The sequence below is a fragment of the Ascaphus truei genome, chromosome 2, assembly GCF_040206685.1.
Source record: "Ascaphus truei isolate aAscTru1 chromosome 2, aAscTru1.hap1, whole genome shotgun sequence".
Classification (NCBI taxonomy): Eukaryota; Metazoa; Chordata; class Amphibia; order Anura; family Ascaphidae; genus Ascaphus; species Ascaphus truei.
The window spans coordinates 132,095,708-132,117,083 of record NC_134484.1 but is presented as its reverse complement, the minus strand read 5'-3'; the positions used below and the strand labels follow the sequence as shown (position 1 = coordinate 132,117,083).

The following is a 21,376-nucleotide window of genomic DNA, read 5'->3' as shown; positions in this document are numbered from 1 at the left end:
GCTCTGTTCTGGGGCCCCTACTCTTCTCAGTGTTCATTAATGATCTTCCCACAGCTTGTAAGGAAGCCTCAATACACATGTATGCAGACGACACAATCCTATATGCACACAGCCATAGCCTCTCTGACCTTCAACACATACTTCAGTCTGACTTTTTGAGACTCGAAAACTGGATTTCCCAAAACAAACTGTTTTTAAACACTGACAAGACTGTAACAATGGTATTTGGGACCAAGACTAAATTTTTAAAGCTTCCAGTGACTGAGCTCCTGATTAGAACCAACGCTAACACCACCCTAACCCCTGTCACTAGTTTTAAATACCCGGGCTTATGGTTTCACTCCCACTTAACATTCCGGATGCACATTGATACCCTGACAACCAAGACCTATGCCAAACTAGGGGTACTTTACAGGAACAAATCCTTCTTACGTCTCCTGGTCAGATAGCGTATCGCACAGCAGATGCTAATGCCAATTATTGACTATGGAGACATAGTATATGGCACATTAGCAAACTTGACACCCTCTACAATTCAATTTGTCGTTTTGTTCTCCAATGCAACTACAACACACATCACTGCGAAATGCTCAAAGAACTAGATTGGTCATCACTCGAGTCTAGGCGCAAAGTTCACCTTTTTTGTCTTGCCTTTAAATTATTTATGGGCAAGCTACCCAGCTATCTGAACAAGCTCCTCACCCCTACCACTTGCAGCACTTATCACCTGAGATCAGACTCCAAAAGACTGTTCATGGTCCCAAGGCTCAATAAAGTATCCGGACGTTCCTCCTTCTCCTACCGTGCACCCCAAAACTGGAACAACCTACCAGAGACTCTCACATCCACCACCAGTTTAAGTTCTTTCAAATCTAAGGCTGTCTCACATTTTAACCTGGTCTGTAACTGTTTCATACGCTCATAATATATATTTTCTTTAACTGTGCACGCAATGTCTTGTATATAATGTATACCCTGTTCATTTATTATTTATTTATTTATTTATAAAATATTTTACCAGGAAGTAATACATTGAGAGTTACCTCTCGTTTTCAAGTATGTCCTGGGCACAGAGTAAAACAAATAATACATGGTTTCAAGTACAGTTACATAAATGATACATTACATACTAATTTATGTAACTGTATTTGTAACCATTTGTTTTACTCTGTGCCCAGGACATACTTGAAAACGAGAGGTAACTCTCAATGTATTTACTTCCTGGTAAAATATTTTATAAATAAATAAATAATGGATATGCACTTCTTTAACCCAGGCTGTGTTGAAAAAGTCATTACCCAGAATCCCTGGCTGCAGTGGAATCATTGTATGCTAAGGCTGTGATTATACCAGAAATCGCCTGTGGTGTCTCCTGGAGAGACAGCAAGCCGCTCCAAAACAAGTGTTATACAGACCTGAAAACTGCTTATACCAAATGCAGCTGCCTCCCCGCTTGCTGCTGCAAAGCAGGAGACAGTTGAGGAGACAGGCAAATTTGATTTCAAGCAGCGACAGCCACGGCACATGACGCAGCCGTCCAATCAAAGTGATGTTCAGTGCACCAATCATGTTCCTCCAAAATCTAACCAATGAAAATCCTAGAAAAAATGTACCTCAGGATTTCATACAAAATACAGTTTTCCTATATTGAAAAGCCATATGTACCTTGAAGAACATACCATACACATTGAAGAACATAGATAATTATTGACTGACTTAATTAATTTTTTTTTTTTTTTTAAAGTAATCAATTAAATTAATTATTTTATTAATAATTAATCAATCACTATTATGGACAAATCTTCAATTGAAGAATTTATTGGATTGGTGTTGGAAAGGCAGGTAAAGGAAGTGACACATGAGCTTGTTTCCCCTGCAGTCGCTTGCTAAATCTCTTGTGCATGTGCACATGTAGCTCTGCAGCGTCGCTACTTCTAAGGCTTGTTCTATAGTAGGTGCGGGCACACATGCGCCCACACCTACGCGAACGCGCGTGCACGTGACGCACACTTTTTGTGTGTATAGTCCGTGCTGCCGGGAGCAACAGGTTTGCAGTGTGTGTGTATATGTGTATATATGTGTGTGTGTGTGTGTGTGTGTGTGTGTGTGTGTGTGTGTGTGTGTGTGTGTGTGTGTGTGTGTGTGTGTGTGTGTGTGTGTGTATACATGTAGATTGTGTGTTATTAATTTATTATATACTAGCTGAGAGACCCGGCGTTGCCCGTAATGTTAATAGGTAAATGTTTGGAATAAAAAGTATATGAATCAAAATTAATGAAAGTGTAACATATGTAGCACATATATTGAAAGAAAAAGTTAGAGTCATAGATAAGAATTTTGTGAAAAATTTATTGTAAGTATTGTTGATATTGTACATGAATAAAATATATTGTTATAGAAATATGTTTTGAAGTGATATAAAATGCAAGTGTACAACATGAATGTTGTTGTATGTGTGAACATACGTATTGATCCAGAGGAAGGCAAACAAAAAACCCAACAAAGGGTAAAAAATAATTCCTTTCTGACTCCAAAAATTGGCAATCGGAATAATCCCTGGATCAACATCCTTCATATATGTGTAAATTGTAAAGTATTGTTGTTGGTAATGAAAGTGGATGTGTGTAATAATGATAATATAGAATTTATTGTAATGCTTGTTTATAAACCACATTTTTAGTACATCCATTTGGAGCTAAGATATATAAGTGATTTGATGAACCTACTCTAGAACATGCCACATATAACTGTCCATGGGAGAAACATGGTGATTGTAAATTTATACCAGTGCACTTAATTGACAGTCCTTGTGATTTGTTTATGGTTATAGCAAAAGCAAGTCTGACTGGGAATTGTAGGCGTTTGAAATTGAAGGGCATGTCAGTAGGAATGAGTGGAATGCGGGGTATGAAGACATCTTCTCCTGTGGCCTTTCCTGTTAATATAGTAGCTTCAATGAGGTTGGGCATTAATGATTTAATGCAGAGCCGTGTTCCATTACAAAGGTTAGGTGTGTTGAGATTGCGAAGTAGCATGATGGGTGATCCAAGTTTAAGTCTAAGGCGATGTGGTGGCATTCCAGGTGGCTCAAGTGAGTTAAGAAATTCAGTGGGATAGTTAACCGCTTCATCCGTATCTACGACCGTATCTATGGACTTGTATTCAGTAATATTTCCTGGAAGCATATCTTGTATTTGATTATTAATGTCATTAACGCAATTATTTTTTGGTGCAAGGATGGCTCGTTCACATAGCCAGGTGTGATTATTGTAATTGTGAAGAATGTTTGGATATACGTGATTTATGAGTTCTGTAAGTGATGTCATGATGTGTGCAAAATGGTTTGGAAAAGTAATTTCTCCTGATTAGTTAGTTGGTAAAGTACCTTCCCCGATTTTAAGAAGCATGTTAGCAAAATCTTGAGTATTTGATTCTCCTAAAAGTTGTACTCGCATATTAGTAGTTAAAGGATAATGTATAACATTGTGCCATAGATTTGAAGATTTAAGGCATGCATGAAGTTCGTCTGCTGGTGTTGATCTTGGTATAACAGGAAGCGTTTGTCTAAAATCACCTGCTAAAAGTATGACAGCTCCTCCCATGATGTCTTGATTGTTACGTAAGTCCTTTAATGTTCTATCAAGGGCTTCAAGGGATTTTTTGTGGGCCATTGTACATTCATCCCATACAATGAGTGTGCAAGTTTGTAGTACACGTGCTTGTCCAGAAGTTTTAGTTATATTACATGTTGGGTTTTCTTCATTGGCAATGTTTAGAGGTAATTTAAGAGCAGAGTGCACTGTTCTTCCTCCATCCATAAGAGTGGCCGCAATTCCAGAGGATGCAATTGCAAGTGCTATGTTTTTTTCCATCCTAATTTCTGCAAGGAGTACTGTAAGTTGATGAGAAAAGTTTTTCCAGTTACTCCTGGAGCATCAAGGAAAATAATGGCACCTTGTCCGTTTGTGATGTGAGACATAATGTTATTGTATGTTTCTAATTGTTGTGCAATTAACATAGGTTTTTTGGATGCAACATATGTTTGTAGATGTTGAATATTGTAGTTTTTCTCACGCATAATGTCACAATTAAGTATATCGCGGTGATGACGTTCAGGAGATGTAACACCTAATTGAATGAGTGTTTTGTTATTAATAGCTAGGCATTTATCTTCTAACAAAATTAGTACTTCGTTGTAAATTTCATGAGAAAAATGTAAGTGTAGTGTTGGGTTGTCTGTTTGTGCTTTTGCCAGTATATCTTCACTCATGTAATCTCTATATGTCTCCCATAGAGTGTTAGGGTTGGATGGGTGGCAGGTGGTGATGATAATAGCAAAAAGGTTTCTTATTTGATTAGGTAAAGAATGTAAAACAGCTTCAGATAAAGTAGTATTCCAGTGTTGATCATCTTCTAATAAGCCAAGTTTTTGGCAAGCTTCTCGATAAGTTTCACAAAGGTGTCCATTCACAGTTTTAATAAATGTAAAAGAAGTAGGTCCTGGAACGTTATGAAGTAGCAGTCTTAGAAAAAAACATTCAGCGTTATTTGGATGAACTCTATATACACGACCTAATGCTTCACTTTGAATGGCGTCTTGTCCTGGAATACGTACTCCATTTTTCCTTTTTTTGAAATGTTTTGTAGATGAATTCCAAGTGTAATATTTAGGAATGTCAGGATATAGTAATGTCTTAGCAAAAGAGTCATTTTGGCACAATTGAAAGAAGGCAGTTAAAGTTGTGTTTGGTGGTTGAGCTGCAAGTGATTGAGCGTTATGAGGTGTGAAGTATACTCTTTGACCATTTTCTAAATGTACTGTTAAGTGAACAACAGTTGGATGACGTTGGTGAATAGGAAATGTGAAAATCCTCCAAACGGCTTCATTACTACTGATATATCTTCCCAACTGATACAGAGAAATTTCGTCTTTCATGTTGTCATTAGTTATTCCAAAAATGGCCATGTCGCTTCCTTTGTTGACATACTTGCAAATGTATTTGATAGATTTAACAGAATTACAGTATTCAACATTAATATGTGCGTTAAAAGTTTTAGATAGAAGTGGAGAATATGGCACAATCCATTTGTTGTCGACTTGTATATTGCAGTTGTTTCTAAGATGTATTGTTGCTGTGTATCCACCGTCGGATGGAGCACGTCTTCGATAGCGAGGATATCCATCATCTCCACTTTGTGTGTCCAAAAGGAATTGTTTAGGAAATTTTTTAGTGCATATTCCCTCCTTCATACATGGTGAATGAATATTTATGTTTCCACATGGGCCATGAATCATATTTTTTGTGACGATTGCAAATAGTATAGGGTCTTCGTATTGATTAGGCAACTCAGCTGAAATAACTTTATCAATATGTATTGGATGTAGTTTTTCTTTGAGCCATATCAGAATATGAGCATGTGGAAGTCGGCGTTTTTGCCACTCAATTGAGTACATCCAGCATCGTGTTTGTCCAAATATATGGTTCTTGGTTATGATGTTCATCAATTTTTGTAGCTTTAGCTTGAAAACTCTGGCTACTAAGTCGTGTCTATCGCTGGGTGCCTGTCCAATATATAGTTGTTGTTTAATCTCTGTCCAAGATGGATTACATGTAAATGTAATAAAGAAGTCTGGTCGTCCATATGCTCGAACATATGACATAGCGTCTTGAGCATATTCATGCATGTGTCTAGGGCTTCCTGTGAAACTTGCAGGTTGAATTAAAAATTTTCCAATGTTATCAATGTTTCCATCATTGACTACAGCATCTTTGAGATGTATGTATTGATCAACGCGAAGTTCTTTTTGATGTAAACGTATATATAGAAGACGTTCACTTTCAATTTTAGCATACATGTCAACAATAAACTGATGAAAGAGTTGTCTACAATGTAATATGTGGTTTTCTGTTCCATGTCTTATCATTATCCTGTAAGCGTAGAAGTCCATAGCTGAAACTGTTTTGTTAGTGTTACTTTGAGATTTAGGGTCAACTTGCAAAATATGAGAGGGTATTGAAGTGCATCATATGAGCGATGTGTTTCATAAATGCGTTGAAGACAACTTGTGCGCCTTTGAAGAATTATATCTCTTTTATCAAATTGTTGTCCAGCTATAACAATAGCTACTTCGTTAACTTGAGGAGCATTAAAGCGACGTTCATGTTGACCGACGGGTGTTTTGTCAGCTCTGATAATGAGTTTATATTCATCAGTTGGCATGGCTTCTAGTGATGTTTTGAATATGTTAATGAGATGATTATGTTGATGTAACATTTTTTGTAAGCATACAACAATGTCACGTCTTATGTTTGGTATATAATGACATCGTTGATCAGCTTCTTGTTGTTCATCTCCCATGAAGTAAATTTGTAAAAATTTAGGATTTTCATTTGGCAATGGAAGTAGAGATCCTGCTCTGTGGTAAACTTGACCTTGTACTTTGAAAGTAGATTGAAATCCATGTTGTTTAATTACAGATGTAGCACCAAATGATGTCATTTGGAAACATGAGTTGTATTTGTGTATATGTTTGTAGGAAATGTTTGGATTCACTTGTACATCCCGACATGTATGAAAGAAGTTCATTAGGTGTTTGTTGTATTGGTGTAAGTACAATTTTACCATTTCTACAGCACATTCCTGCTGATTCATTGTGGAATTTGTTAGAATTACAGTATGGACATATAGTGTTTAGTTGGCCAATATTGACTTGTTCATGATTTTGGTATTGTATATGAGGTTGATAGTTGAAAGCGGCGCGTGTTAAATTGATATGTATTGCAGTTTCTGTTTGTTCTTGTGTTGTAGTGTGATGTGTGTCTGTTTGTATTAATGTGTGAAGGTGTGTTTTATGTTCTTCAGTTGTGTTTGCTGTAGTTGATGTTGTATTTATTGGTAGTACATCTGTAGATGTTTTGTTATGTTGTTGTTTGTCTCTTGTTTTGCGATTAATGTGTTTCTGTTTGTCAAGGCGTTTTTGATATTGTTCTTGACTTTGTTTATTTTGTGAACTTTTGCGTCTTTCATTTCTTATAGTTCGCTGTTGTGGTGTTTCAGTATGTCTTCGGATTTTTTCTCTCTCTCTCATGAGTTGTAGTCTTTCTTGATGTTTGTATAGTGTTGTTGTTGTAGAAGTTTCTTGTTGTAATGCTGTTGATGTTGATGGTTGTTGTGTGTCATATTGGTAATTGCATGTTTGTGATGTTGTGTGTGATGATGTGAGTGCAGTTGTGTGTGTTGTGTGTGATGTTTTAATATGTTTTTTTGGAGGCATGTTTGAAAGCTATGTTGTGTGTGTGTGTATAAATTTTTTTTATTTGTAGTTGTATATAGTTGAGAGATGCAAGCTGTTTTCTTGTGTATCAGATGGCACAGGTGCAGATGTTTGAAAGGCGTCACTGTAGAGTCCTGTGAAAGTGTGTATAAAATGTTAGTTAGTGTTGTTTTCAGATGGACATGTAAATTTAAGTTATAGGAGGGGTAGAGTTATAGTAATGATATAAAAAGAACAACATATGTAGTGTAGGGTATTCAGGTGCGTGTAGAATGGTGTAAAATGGTGTTTGTGGTGTTGTTAAAGAGAAAAGTTGTGTGTGGTGTTGTAAAAGAGTAAGTTTGTGTGTGGTGGGGTGAAAGAGTATGGTTTGGTGTGTTGTGGTTGAAAAGTAGGGTTGTGTGTGTTGTGTTGAAAAGTAAAGTTGTGTATTTGAAAAGTAGGGTTGTGTGTGTTGTGTTGAAGAGTACGGTTGTGTGTGGTGGGGTTAAAGAGTACGTTTGTGTGTGGTGGTGGTTGTAAATAGTAAGGCTGTGTGGTGGATGAGAAAGTGGAAGTGTTGAGGGGGAGTGTTGAAATTGTGTTAATTGTGAAACATTAATGTTGGATAGAGGAAGGATGAAGGGTGTGTGTGTTGGGGATAAAGAGTAATGGTGTGTGTGGTGTGTGTAAAGATGAATTGTGTGTGTTGTGTGTATAAAGAGTAATGTTATGGTGTAAAGAAGACATGTGCATGTGTAATGTAAAAAGTGTGTTGTAATAGTAAAATGAATGTGAATGTATGTTTGTATATCAGGAAAATTGTACATGTAAATGGATGTAAGACACTGACCTTGTATTTGTTGGATGTTTTGAAATGTATGTAAGTAGTAGAAACAGCAAAGGGGACACTGTAGAAGGCTGAAAAAGTAATAAAACAAATTTAGTTAGGGGTGCTGACACGGACACTTAAATGTGTTTAATGGGGATAAAGATGAGTTAGTGTTGTTTTCAGATGGACATGTAAATTTAAGTTAGAGGAGGGGTAGAGTTATAGTAATGATATAAAAATAACAACATATGTAGTGTAGGGTATTTAGTGTAAAAATGTAAGATATTGTAGTAAATGAATAAAGTAAGGTTTTATAGAGTGATGATTAGTGATTGTGGTGTAAAAAGGTGCAGGGTAGAGTCCTGCAAAAGTAATATATAAATTTTATTGAGGTGTGTTGAGACATGTACATGAAAAGGTGTGTAATGCTGTGAAATAGTAATTGTGGTTGTGGTGGTGTTAAAGAGTAAGATTGTGTGTGATGTGGTTGAAGAGTACGGTTGTGTGTGGTGTGGTTAAAGAGTATGGTTTTGTGTGTTGTGGTTGAAAATTAGGGTTGTGTGTGTTGTGGGGTTGAACAGTAAGGTTGTGTGTGGTGGGGTTAAAGAGTACGGTTGTGTGTAGTGGTGGTTCAAAATAGTAAGGGTGTGTGGAAGTGTGGAGGGGGAGTGTTGAAAAAGTATTATTTGTGAAACATAAATGTTGGATAGAGGAAGGATGAAGGGTGTGTGTGTTAGTGATAAAGAGTAATGGTGTGTGTGGTGTGTGTAAAGATGAATTGTGTGTGTTGTGTGTATAAAGAGTAATGTAATGGTGTAAATAAGACATGTGCATGTGTAATCTTAGAAGTATGTAATAAGTAAAAACAAATAGTAAAACGATGTTTGTATATGAGTTAAATTGTACATGTAAATGTATTATGTATAAATGAACTTACGTTTTATTGTACTTGATGTATTAAAAGAGTGATGAGTTGTGTTTGTGTTCACAAAACTTGCAGAGTAGAGTCCTGTAAAAGTAATATATAAGAGTTATTCAGGTGCGTGTAGAATGGTGTAAAATGGTGTTTGTGGTGTTGTTAAAGAGTAAAGTTGTGTGTGGTGTTGTAAAAGAGTAAGTTTGTGTGTGGTGGGGTGAAAGAGTATGGTTTGGTGTGTTGTGGTTGAAAAGTAGGGTTGTGTGTGTTGTGTTGAAAAGTAAAGTTGTGTATTTGAAAAGTAGGGTTGTGTGTGTTGTGTTGAAGAGTACGGTTGTGTGTGGTGGGGTTAAAAAGTATGTTTGTGTGTGGTGGTGGTTGTAAATAGTAAGGCTGTGTGGTGGATGAGAAAGTGGAAGTGTTGAGGGGGAGTGTTGAAATTGTGTCAATTGTGAAACATTAATGTTGGATAGAGGAAGGATGAAGGGTGTGTGTGTTGGGGATAAAGAGTAATGGTGTGTGTGGTGTGTGTAAAGATGAATTGTGTGTGTTGTGTGTATAAAGAGTAATGTTATGGTGTAAAGAAGACATGTGCATGTGTAATGTAAAAAGTGTGTTGTAATAGTAAAATGAATGTGAATGTATGTTTGTATATCAGGAAAATTGTACATGTAAATGGATGTAAGACACTGACCTTGTATTTGTTGGATGTTTTGAAATGTATGTAAGTAGTAGAAACAGCAAAGGGGACACTGTAGAAGGCTGCAAAAGTAATAAAACAAATGTAGTTAGGGGTGCTGACACGGACACTTAAATGTGTTTAATGTGGATAAAGATGAAGTGTGTGTGGTGTTGGAAAGAGTAATTGTTGGTGCGTTTGGTGGAAAGAGGAAGGTTGTTGTTAAATAGTTATGTTGTGTATGTAATTGTTAAATAGGAAGTGTGTGTGTGTTGTTGTTAAAGAGGAAGGGTGTGTGTTGAGTGTAAAAAGAGGAAGGTTGTGTTGTGTGTTGAGGGTGTGTGGTGTTGTAAAAGAGGAAGGGTGTGTGTTGAGTGTTAAAAGAGGAAGGTTGTTTTGTGTGTTGAGGGTGTGTGTGAGAAAGTGAAAGTGTTGTGTTGGTGTGGTGTAGAGTAATTGAATGTAATTTAAATAAAGTATGTTTGTTTGTGTGAATGTAAGTGTGTTTAAGATGGAAGAGTAAAGATTATGTGTGTTAAAATTAGTAATATTGTGTGTTGTAAAAAAGAGGATGTGTGTGGTGTGTGAAAAAATAAATAAAAAAGGCTTAAAAAATAGATGTGTGAGTAAAATTCATTGAAGAGTTGTAAAACTGTCAAAGGCGGCAAAGTTGAAAGCTGCAAAAAGTGAAGAAAAGTAAAATTAAAGTTTGTGTGCACATGAAAATATAAATGGTTGTGTAATGTTTGTAGTGGTAGTGTATGTATCATAGAAGTGAAGTAATAATTGTGTATGTGGATGTTATAATGTGTATGATATGTAAAAGTGTTATTTGTATGTGATTAATATTTTTTTTGTGTATGATGTAAATATATTAAGATGTGTATTGTTGTTTAAAGTATAGATGAATATAAGACACTTACCTTGTGTACTTGTAAATAAAGTTAAATTTTGTGACCTGAGAAAGTTAGTAAAAAAAAATAGTTATGGTGGTGGGGGTTAAAGAGGAAGGGTGTGTGGTGTTTAAAGAGGAAGGGTGGATGGTTGGTGGTTAAAGAGGAAGTGTGTGTGGGTGGGGGTTAATGAGGATGGGTTGTTGGTTAAAGAGGATGGGTGTGTGTGTGTTAAAGAGGAAGGGTGGGTGTGGTTAAACAGGAGTTGTGGGGTTAAAGAGGAGTTGTGTGGGTCAAAACAGTAAGGGTGGGTGTTGTGTTGTTAAAGAGTAAGTGTGGGTGGGGTGTGATTAAAGAGGAACGGTGTGTGTGGTATGTTTAAAGAGGAAGGGTGGGTGTGTGTGTGTGTTGTGTGTAAAGAGGAAGTGTGTGTGGGTTGTGGGTAAAGAGGAAGGGTGTGTGGTGTGGGGGTAAAGAGGAAGGGTGGGTGGTGTTAAAGAGTAAGGGTGTGTGTGATGGGGTTAAAGAGGAAGTGTGTGTGTTTGCTGTGGATGAAAGAGGAAGGGTGGGTGAAAGAGGAAGGGTGTGTGGGTGGGGGGTGGAAAGAGGAAGGGTGTGTGGGTGGGGGGTGGAAAGAGGAAGGGTGTGTGGGTGGGGGTGGAAAGAGGAAGGGTGGGTGGGTGGGGGGTGGAAAGAGGAAGGGTGGGTGGGTGGGGGGTGGAAAGAGGAAGGGTGGTTGTTGTAAAAATGTGTGATTGTATAAGCTTGAACAGTTGTAGACGTCAGAAAGGCGGCACTGTTGATGGCTGTAAAATTATAAAACAAATGTAATTAATGTTGGTTGAAAAAGGAATGGTGGGTGGGTGGGGGGAAGAGGTAGGGTGTGTGGGGGGGGTAAAGAGGTACGGTGGGTGGGGGGGGGAAGATGAAGGGTGGGGGGGAAGATGAAGGGTGGGGGGGATGATGAGGAAGGGTGTGTGGGGGGGGGGGAGAGTGGAACGGTGTGTGAGGGAGGGTGGAAAGAGGAAGGATTTGTTGGGTTGGGGGTAAAGAGGAAGGCTGGTTGTTGTTGTAAAATTATTGGACTATATAATGTTGAACAGTTGTAGCCGTCAGAAAGGCTAAAATGTTGATGTGTGTAAAATGCTACAATGAATGTAATAAAATAAATGAATGGTGGGTGTGTGGGGGTAAGGTATGGTGAATGGTGGGGTGAAAAAGGAATGGTGGGTGTGTGGGGGTAAGAGGTAGGGTGGGTGGTGGGGGTGAAGAGGTAGGGTGGGTGTGTGGGGGGGGGGGGGAACAGTAATGGTGGGTGGTGGGGTGGGTGAAGAGTAAGGTTGTGTGGGGGGGTGGTTGAATAGGAAGGGTGGTTGAAGAGGAAGTGTGGGTGGGGGGGAAGAGGTACAGTGTGTGTGGGGGGAAGAGGTAGGGTGTGTGGATGAAGAGGAAGGGTGGTTGGGGGTGTAAGAGGTGGGGTGGGGGAAGAGGAAGGGTGGGGTGGGTGAAGAGGAATGGTGGGTGTGTGAAGAGGAAGGGTGGGTGGAGAAGAGGAAGTGTGGTTGGTGGGGTGGAATAGGAAGTGTGGGTGGTGGGTGGAAGATAAACGGTGTGTGGGTGGGGGGGGTGTGAAGAGAAAGGGTGTGTGGGTGGTGGTGGTGGGGAAATAAATGTTGTGGGGGTAAGGATATGTGGTTTAGGGGGGGGGAAGAGGAAGGGTGGGGGGGGGGGAAGAGGAAGGGTGGGTGGGGGGGAAGAGGAAGGGTGGGTGGGTGGGTGGGTGGGTGGGTGGGTGGGGGGGGAAGAGGAAGGGTGGGTGGGTGGGTGGGGGGGAAGAGGAAGGGTGGGTGGGGGGAAGGTTGTTGGTGGGGGGAGGGGAGAGTAAGTGTGGGTGGGGGTGGTAAGAGTAAGGGTGGTTGGGGGTGGAAAGAGTAAGGGTGGGTGTGGGTGGGAAGAGAAAGGGTGTGTGGGTGGTTGTGGAACAGAAAGGCTGGATGTGTGTTGCTGGTGAAGATAAAGGGTGGGTGTAAATTAATGTTGGTGGGGAAGGAAGGGTGATTGGGGGGGAAAGAGGAAGGTTGGTTGTGGGGTGGTGGAAGATTTTGTGTGAACAGGAAGGGTGTGTGATGTTGTTGGGGGGGAGGGTGTGTTGGGGGGTAAGAGGAAGGGTGTTTGGGTGGGGGGGGTGGAAGAGGAAGGGTTGTTGTGTGGGGTGGTGAAGACTAAGTGCGGGGGGGTAAAGAGTAAGGGTGGGTGGGGTGTTGGGGGAAGAGTAAGGGTGGTTGTGGGGGTGGGTGAAGATTAAGGGTGGGTGGGAGGGAAGAGGAAGGGTGGTTGGTGGGGGGGAAGAGTAAGGGTGGATGGGGGTGGTAAGAGTAAGGGTGGGTGGGGTGGTAAGAGTAAGGGTGGGTGGGGGTGGTAAGAGTAATGGTGGGTGGGTGGGGGTGGTAAGAGTAAGTGTGGGTGTGTGGGGTGGTAATAGTAAGGGTGGGTGGGTGGCTGTGGTAAGAGTAAGGGTGGGTGGGTGGGGGTGGTAAGAGTAAGGGTGGATGTGTGTGGTAAGAGTAAGGGTGGGTGTGGTTGGTGTGGGTGGGTGTGGGTGGTAAGAGTAAGGGTGGGCGGGTGGGGGTGGTAAGAGTAAGGGTGGGCGGGTGGGAGTGGTAAGAGTAAGGGTGGGCGGGTGCGGGTGGTAAGAGTAAGGGTGGGCGGGTGGTGGTGGTAAGAGTAAGGGTGGGCGGGTGGGGGTGGTAAGAGTAAGGGTGGGCGGGTGGGGGTGGTAAGAGTAAGGGTGGGTGGGTGGTGGTGGTAAGAGTAAGGGTGGGTGGGTGGGGGTGGTAAGAGTAAGGGTGGGTGTGGTAAGAGTAAGGGTGGGTGGGTGTGTGTGGTAAGGGTGGGTGGGTGGGTGGGTGGGTGGGTGCAGGTGGTAAGGGTGTGTGTGTGTGTGGTAAGAGTAAGGGTGGGTGGGGGTGGTAAGAGTAAGGGTGGGTGGGTGGGGGTGGTAATAGTAAGGGTGGGTGGGTGGGGGTGGTAAGAGTAAGGGTGTGTGGGTGGGGGTGGTAAGATTAAGGGTGTGTGGGTGTGGGTGGTAAGAGTAAGGGTGGGTGGGGGTGGTAAGATTAAGGGTGGGTGGGTGGGTGGGGGTGGTAAGAGTAAGGGTGGGTGGGTGGGGGTGGTAAGAGTAAGGGTGGGTGGGTGGGGGTGGTAAGAGTAAGGGTGGGTGGGTGGGGGTGGTAAGAGTAAGGGTGGGTGGGGGTGGTAAGAGTAAGGGTGGGTGGGGGTGGTAAGAGTAAGGGTGGGTGGGTGGGGGTGGTAAGAGTAAGGGTGGGTGGGTGGGGGTGGTAAGAGTAAGGGTGGGTGGGTGGGGGTGGTAAGAGTAAGGGTGGGGGTGGTAATAGTAAGGGTGGGTGGGTGGGGGTGGTAATAGTAAGGGTGGGTGGGTGGGGGTGGTAAGAGTAAGGGTGGGTGGGTGGGGGTGGTAAGAGTAAGGGTGGGTGGGTGGGGGTGGTAAGAGTAAGGGTGGGTGGGTGGGGGTGGTAAGAGTAAGGGTGGGTGGGGGTGGTAAGAGTAAGGGTGGGTGGGTGGGGGTGGTAAGAGTAAGGGTGGGTGGGTGGGGGTGGTAAGAGTAAGGGTGGGTGGGTGGGGGTGGTAAGCGTAAGGGTGGGTGGGGGTGGTAAGAGTAAGGGTGGGTGGGGGTGGTAAGAGTAAGGGTGGGGGTGGTAAGAGTAAGGGTGGGTGGGTGGGGGTGGTAAGAGTAAGGGTGGGTGGGTGGGGGTGGTAAGAGTAAGGGTGGGGGGGTGGTAAGAGTAAGGGTGGGTGGGGGTGGTAAGAGTAAGGGTGTTTGGGGGGGTGGGTGGTGTGGTGTTTGAAGAGTAAGGATATGTGACTTGTTGTTGCGGGCACTGTAGTGAAATAAAGGTGCGTCCATGTACAGCGTGCATGTAACAGTTGAGCGGAGTGCAGAAGTGAAATGTTGTGTTAATAAAGTTTTAATTGAGCGACACATGCATCTTGTGGCTGAGCCTATAGACAAAGGTATCGTGTTAAGCGGAGCGCATAGCGACATGGTGGTGCGGGATAACGGAGATGTCAGTTGTTGTTTATTACTTGACGGGAGCACATGTGAGTTGGGCAGCGGGCATTTGAGCGGAGAACATGTAGGTAATGTGCGGAGCGCACATGTGAGTAGGGTGTTGCGGGCATTGTAGGTAAAGGTGATTATTTTATGCGGCAAGTAGTGAATATTTTGTTAGTTGACCAGAGCACATGTGAGTTGGTGTTGCGGTAATGTAGTGCATATTTAATTAGTTGAGCGGAGCACATGTGAGTTGGTGTTGCGGCATGAAGTGGTACAGTGTTCCAGTGTGAGTAGGGTGTTGCGGGCATTGTAGGTAAAGTTAGCGGTGATTATTGAATGCGGCTACTGAATATTGTATGAGTTGAGCGGAGCACATGTGATTTTGTGTTGCGGCCAGCGGCCATTTTACAAAAAGTGTTGGTAAGTGCGTAGGTAATGTGCGGAGCGCACATGTCACTTGCTGTTGCGGCCATTTTATAAAAGAATATAAGAATTAAGTGCGTAGGTAAAGGTGGCGGTTATGATACAAAGTGAAGTGGTAGAGTGTTCCAGTGTTGGTGTGCGGGCATTTGAAAGGCATTTGAAAGGTAGCGGTGATGATTTAATGCGGGAAGTACAGAATAGTGTAGTAGTTGAGCCTGAGCCAATAGACAAAGGTATCGTGTTAAGCGGAGCGCATAGCGACATGGTGGTGCGGGATAACGGAGATGTCAGTTGTTGTTTATTAGTTGACGTGAGCAGATGTGAGTTGGTGTTGCGGGCAGCGGCCATTTGACCGGAGCACATGTATTTAATGTGCGGAGCGCACATGTGAGTAGGGTGTTGCGGGCATTGTAGGTAAAGGTGATTATTTAATGCGGCAAGTAGTGAATATGTTGTTAGTTGACCGGAGCACATGTGAGTTGGTGTTGCGGCATGAAGTGGTACAGTGTTCCAGTGTGAGTAGGGTGTTGCGGGAATTGTAGGTAAAGGTAGCGGTGATTATTGAATGCGGCTATTAGTTGACCGGAGCACATGTGATTTGGTGTTGCGGCCAGCGGCCATTTTAGAAAAGTGTTGGTAAGTGCGTAGGTAATGTGCGGAGCATTTTATCAAACAATATAATAATTAAGTGCGTAGGTAAAGGTGGCGGTTATGATAGAAAGTGAAGTGGTAGAGTGTTCCAGTGTTGCTGTGCGGGCATTTGAAAGGTAGCGGTGATGATTTAATGCGGGAAGTAGAGAATAATGTAGTAGTTGAGCGGATCACATGTCAGTTGGTGTTGTGCGTAGGTAATGTGCGGAGCGCACATGTGAGTTGCTGCTGCGGCCATTTGATAAAAAAAGTATGAAGTGCGTAGGTTAAGCTGGCGGTGATGATTTAAAGTGTTTACACATGAGGGAGAAAGTGATAAAGTGATGGATAAAGTGAGAAAGTGTGCATATTAATATGTAAAGTCTGTGCTGTGTCGGTTATGATTTGAACTGTTTACACAGGATGGAGAAAGTGAGAAAGTGTGTGTGTGTGTGTGTGCAGGGGAATGTGAAAGTGGGCATATATAAAGTGTTCATATACAAAAAGGGGAATGTTAAAGTGGGTATGTGGGCATATATAATGATGGGATGAGAGTGGGCATTGTGTGTGTGTGTGTGTGTGTGTGTGTGTGTGTGTGTGTGTGTGTGTGTGTGTGTGTGTGTGTGTGTGTGTGTGTGTGTGTTTTTGTGTGTCTACACACAGGGGTGAGAGTGTGAGATGAACTTACCAATGACTCTGCAGGGCTTCTTTGGGGGTATGCTGTCAGTGGAAGTGTGTGACAGTGAAGTAGGTGTGTGTCAGTGATGTCAGTGTACTTGTAAGTTTTGGCCAATGACAGTCGTGTGGGCGGTGTGTGTCACAGTGGGGCGTACCTCTTGGGCAATGATGGCCACGGACCAATCACATTCACCGCAGCTAGTACCAACCTTTGATTTTATATATTAAGATTTTTAAAATAAAAAAAAGACACGTTGGGAATAAATTATTTATTAACATTGTACACACACACATACATACACACACACATACATACATACATACATACATACACACATACATACATACACACACACATACATACATACACACACACACATACATACATACATACATACATATACACACACATACATACACACACACACATACATACATACATACATACATACACACATACATACATATACACACACATACATGCACACATACATACATTGCAGCAGCGGCGCGTATACTTACTTTTCTGAGTATTCCCCGCTATCGCCCGGCTCTACGCTCCCTGCCGTGCGCGGCCCTAGCATACAATGGCTGGCTAACCACAGCCAACTGTAACTGCCGCGCGCGTTCACGGTGTAGCGCCGCACCCCCACTATATTACGGGCCTAAACCACAAATAAGCGCTGCTACACTGAAGCTCTTGGTATAATCACAGCCTGAGAGATAATGGGGAGAAGCAGGGTTGCAGACCTGTTTGAGACGGGAATGTGCTCAAGGGGTATTTGTATTTGCTGTACATATGGAAGACTATTTGGATACGGCAATGGAGACATACATGTCTTTTTGTAGAAATAGCAAGGTTTGCCAAAACAAACAGCATTTTTTTTAAGGAGCCGGCACTAAAGTAACAAAAATAATAGCTTTGTTGCATAATGTTTGAAGAGAAAATATTGCTTAACATCTTGGGCTGTTTTATCAGACAAACAGTATTCTAAGGCAGCGGTGCGCAATCTGGGGGGGCGCGAGGCTGCCTGCGGGGGGGGGGCGCGGGGTTTACAGAGGCCCCGCGCGCTTCCCGAAGGCACTTAAATTAAGTGCCGGGGGTGCTGCGGGGCCTCTGTAAGCTTTACTTACCTTGGCTCCGGCGGCTTCCATCCCGCGTCGCCATGGCAACGCGGCGTCAAATTACGCAGTGACGCCACGTTGCTATGGCAACGTGATGTCATGACGCCGGAGCGGAGGTAAGTGGGGGTGAGGGGGGGGGGGTGCGCGGGAGTGAGGAGACCGTCGGCAGGGGGGCACAGGGAAAAAAGTTTGCGCCGCCCCTGTTCTAAGGTATTGCAACTGTTAGCTTCTCTGACCACCTCACTGCTGAATAGTCCTGCAACAGATTGGGAGAGATGTATCAATGTGAGAAAAGTGAGGATAGAGGTTTGTGTTGCTGCATTGCATCAGCTGTATGAAAGTGTTTCTTACATTTAATGCAAATTGTCCACCTCACATGGCTGATTTTTTTTTTTTTTTAATTGCAATTACAAGATAAAAAATAGATTCACGGAAATGCAAACTTGAATACTCCTCCTATTGAGATTTCCCAAATCGCAAGCTGTCGCACACAGAGCAAATCTTAGAGCAAAGACCCTGATACATTGATTAAAAAAAAAAACACAGGATGAAAATGACACAATTTGCATACATTTTGCTGATAATATGCCTTGATACATCATCCCCATCTCTCCAGTGCTTGGCAGGCACCACCAGTACTAATTGGGTTAATTGTTGCTTTCTTATTTACCCATTATTGAAACAGATCAGGAAACAAGTACCTTTTGGGGTTATTTGCTTTTCCGGGCACTAAGGCTGATTCACACAAAATGTTTCTTTGGCATGGTGCCCCCATAGTGCAGAAATCTGGGCTCCCATCCAGTGCTTTCACTAGCAAACAATTAACTATTCTTGTGTCTCAGGAATTGTCATGGAAAATAGGCTGGTATTTTGTTTTGTTCCAACGGACCATCCCATGCTCTTAGGAAAACTGACAAAACTGCTGTTAAGAAGGAAGAAATATAGACGCTACTAAATCCTGTTGTAATGTGAGGGATGTGGAAACCAACTCGATCTCCTCTCAGTGCTCTATAGAAGCACTCACCCAGGAGTATTATCTGTTATTTATTCGATTACCACATGTATTACTACTGTGAAGCGCTATGTACATTAATGGCGCTATATAAATAAAGACATACAATACAATACAATACAAGGAGCAGACCGGGCTGTAAAATAGGGGCCAGCATGCATTATACTGTAGGCTCTTGACTGGTTAATTGTTATGGATCTTTCATTTTGGTTGGTTTATTTGTATTCCTTACATATTTTTTTTTTGCATTAAAGGTTTTAATGGCGAATGTGACCCTGCTGGTACCATGGATTCTCAAGTTGTAAGTAGCACTGCCGTTTTGGTGATGTGAAGGGCTTAGTCCCATAAGGAAATTAACTGAATTTGTGTAAGTTAATACAAAAGAGAGAAAAAAAAATCCCAGATCGTATTTGCTGCCCAAAACGTTTATATTTTCTGTTTTAATTGTGCTTTTATTAGAAAAATGTGTTCATTGTTTTATGTAGGAATGAACAAGAAGCAAAATAGTCTTACTCAATGTCAAACTATTCATAAGTGTGGTAGGACAGGGACCAAAACTGAAAATCATATAATGGAAAAAAACAAAAAAAACCAATCAATTATGTTAGACAGTATGTCCTCAGCACGGCGTATGAAACATTTGATGTCATATTGTTGCTCACATAGAAAAGGTTTCATTGTAGTTCACAATTCTGACAGTGAAAATAGCTGATGTTTTACAGAGGTCCTCGCTGCCAGGGGAAGCCGCGTAATCCTGACCGCGACTCTCTCGGCACGGCAGCGGGAAATGTCTCCATAAGGAGTCCCATTAGGAAGAACACCGCTCCCCCCCACCCCACCCTCCCCCCGCAGGCAGCCATGGTTTTTACTGTCCCCAGAGCTGCAGCATTTTTGTTTTCATGCCACAGCTCCGTGGACAGTAAATCTGGCTACATATCTTTATCGTTCATTAAGCACTTTGGAGCTACTGTATTTTGGTAAAGAAATGTAAACAGAGTTAGGGCCTCATTTAATATGTTCTGAATCGCCTGGTTACACTGGAATCAGCCAAAAACAGTCATTGACCCGACAGGCAGTTTTGGGCCAAACTTACTGCTATCAGCTGTTTTGGAACATTTTGATTCAGGCACTTAGGGGTTTATTTTACTGTATATCCGATGTGGCCAGTCAGGTATTTTTCAGGCAAAAATTCCCACTTGAACTTAATCAGGTGTATCAGCGTACAGTATATAGAATAAGCCCCTTCATGTATCACCACAATACAATAAGGCAGCATGAGTATCCGGGCTACTCAAATCATTAAGCTTACAAGGGACAAACATTGCAAATGTTACTTTATTGAACGTGTTCATAAAAATAGTGTTTGTAGAAGGCAATTTTGTAATGATTACATATTGGAGTTTTTAAGTCAACAGCTTTCAGTCACTCCATGTTTATTAGCGTAAGATTCTTGATGAATTTAATTTATTTCATGACAAGAGGTTAAGAATGCAGAATGCTGTAAGCATGCACTTATTAACAACCCAGTGTATGTACTACTTGGCATCAGGTTTTGTTTTGTTTTACGGTACATGAACTTGTGTGTTTATTTTTCCTTTGTCCTCAGGGCCACTGCCAATGCTTACCACGCGTTGAGGGTTTAACCTGTAACCGCTGCAAACCATTATACTGGGATTTAGCTAGAGAAAATCCTATGGGCTGTATCGGTAAGGATTCTTACATACTGACTGAAGTTACTTCAATTACAATACACTGAATGGTGCCCGATTCCAGACAGCATGGACAGATTCTTGCAGTATATACATTTAAATGAGGTGGCTTGCAGCCTTTGCTAGCAGCCTTTGCTCTTAAGCAGAAATGCTTTTAAGTAGAAATCTTTAAAGTAGTATGGAAGTTTAAAAAAGGAAGTTGGGACCATTGATCTGCTTCTCATCTCATCTCATCTCTTGTCTTTTCTCAGGTAAAAACATCTCATATTCAAAACATTTCTAAAACTTGTCGCTTTTTCCTCCGCAATATCACAAAGATACGCCCTTTCCTCTGTTACTCAACTGCTAAAACTCTGACTCAGCCCCTCATTCTCTCCCGTCTTGATTACTGTAACCTCCTGCTGTCCGGCCTCCATGCCTCTCACCTGTCTCCCCTACAATCTATCCTAAACGCTGCTGCCAGAATCACTCTACTCTTTCCTAAATCTGTCTCCGCATCTCCCCTCCTGAAATCCCTCTCCTGGCTTCCGATTAAATCGCGTATCTCACACTCAATTCTACTGCTCACTTTTAAAGCTTTACATTCTTCTGCCCCTCCTTACATCTCAGCCCTAATTTCTCACTATACACCATCACGACTCTTGCGTTCTTCTCAAGGATGTCTTCTTTCTATCCCCTTTGTATCTAAAGCTCTCTCCCGCCTTAAACCTTTCTCACTTTCTGCCCCACACCTCTGGAATGCCCTTCCCCTCAATACCCGACTAGCCCCCTCGCTATCCACCTTTAAGACCCACCTTAAGACACATCTGCTTAAAGAAGCATATGAGTAGCACTGGATAATCATGGACACATGACACAAAGATTGGCCCCCTGCAGACACACTTACTAGTATTCCCTCCTACTGTCTCTGTACGTTCTCCCTACCTACCAATTAGATTGTAAGCTCCTCGGAGCAGGGACTCCTTCCTTAATGTTACTTTTACAGTATGCCTGAAGCACTTATTCCCATGATCTGTTATTTATATTTGTTATTTATATGACATGTATTACTACTGTGAAGCGCTATGTACATTTATGGCGCTATACAAATAAAGACATACATACATACATACATACAAGTAACTGTGGCCACTGTCGATCCAGCTTGGT

At 42.1% G+C, this 21,376-nt stretch overlaps 2 protein-coding genes across 4 annotated transcripts in view; one reads left to right on the top strand and one right to left on the bottom strand.

Moving 5' to 3' along the window:
* LAMA3 (laminin subunit alpha 3) overlaps positions 1-21,376 on the top strand; it is a 331,820-nt gene that overhangs the window by 168,267 nt on the left and 142,177 nt on the right. The window contains exons 16-17 of the mRNA XM_075584995.1: positions 18,773-18,819; positions 20,125-20,224. Of these exons, the coding sequence (XP_075441110.1) occupies positions 18,773-18,819; positions 20,125-20,224 (147 nt within the window). The remainder of the gene's footprint in view (positions 1-18,772; positions 18,820-20,124; positions 20,225-21,376) is intronic.
* Positions 2,330-11,159, bottom strand: LOC142486411 (uncharacterized). Of its 3 annotated transcripts, XM_075585003.1 has the most exons (5): positions 10,606-11,159; positions 9,698-10,359; positions 9,025-9,096; positions 8,109-8,176; positions 2,330-7,410 (listed from the first exon to the last, which is right to left on the bottom strand). In XM_075585003.1, exon 5 carries the CDS (start codon positions 5,948-5,950, stop codon positions 3,857-3,859), a length of 2,094 nt encoding a protein of 697 aa, XP_075441118.1. In that variant the 5' UTR covers positions 5,951-7,410; positions 8,109-8,176; positions 9,025-9,096; positions 9,698-10,359; positions 10,606-11,159; the 3' UTR covers positions 2,330-3,856. The 3 variants fall into 3 exon arrangements, with proteins under 3 accessions (XP_075441118.1, XP_075441127.1, XP_075441121.1); XM_075585012.1 differs by having other exon boundaries at positions 9,025-10,359; XM_075585006.1 differs by having other exon boundaries at positions 2,330-8,176.

Excerpts from the sequence above, each read along its gene's own strand:
- LOC142486411 (XM_075585012.1), bottom strand. The coding sequence starts at position 5,950 with ATGGACTTCTACGCTTACAGGATAATGATAAGACATGGAACAGAAAAC.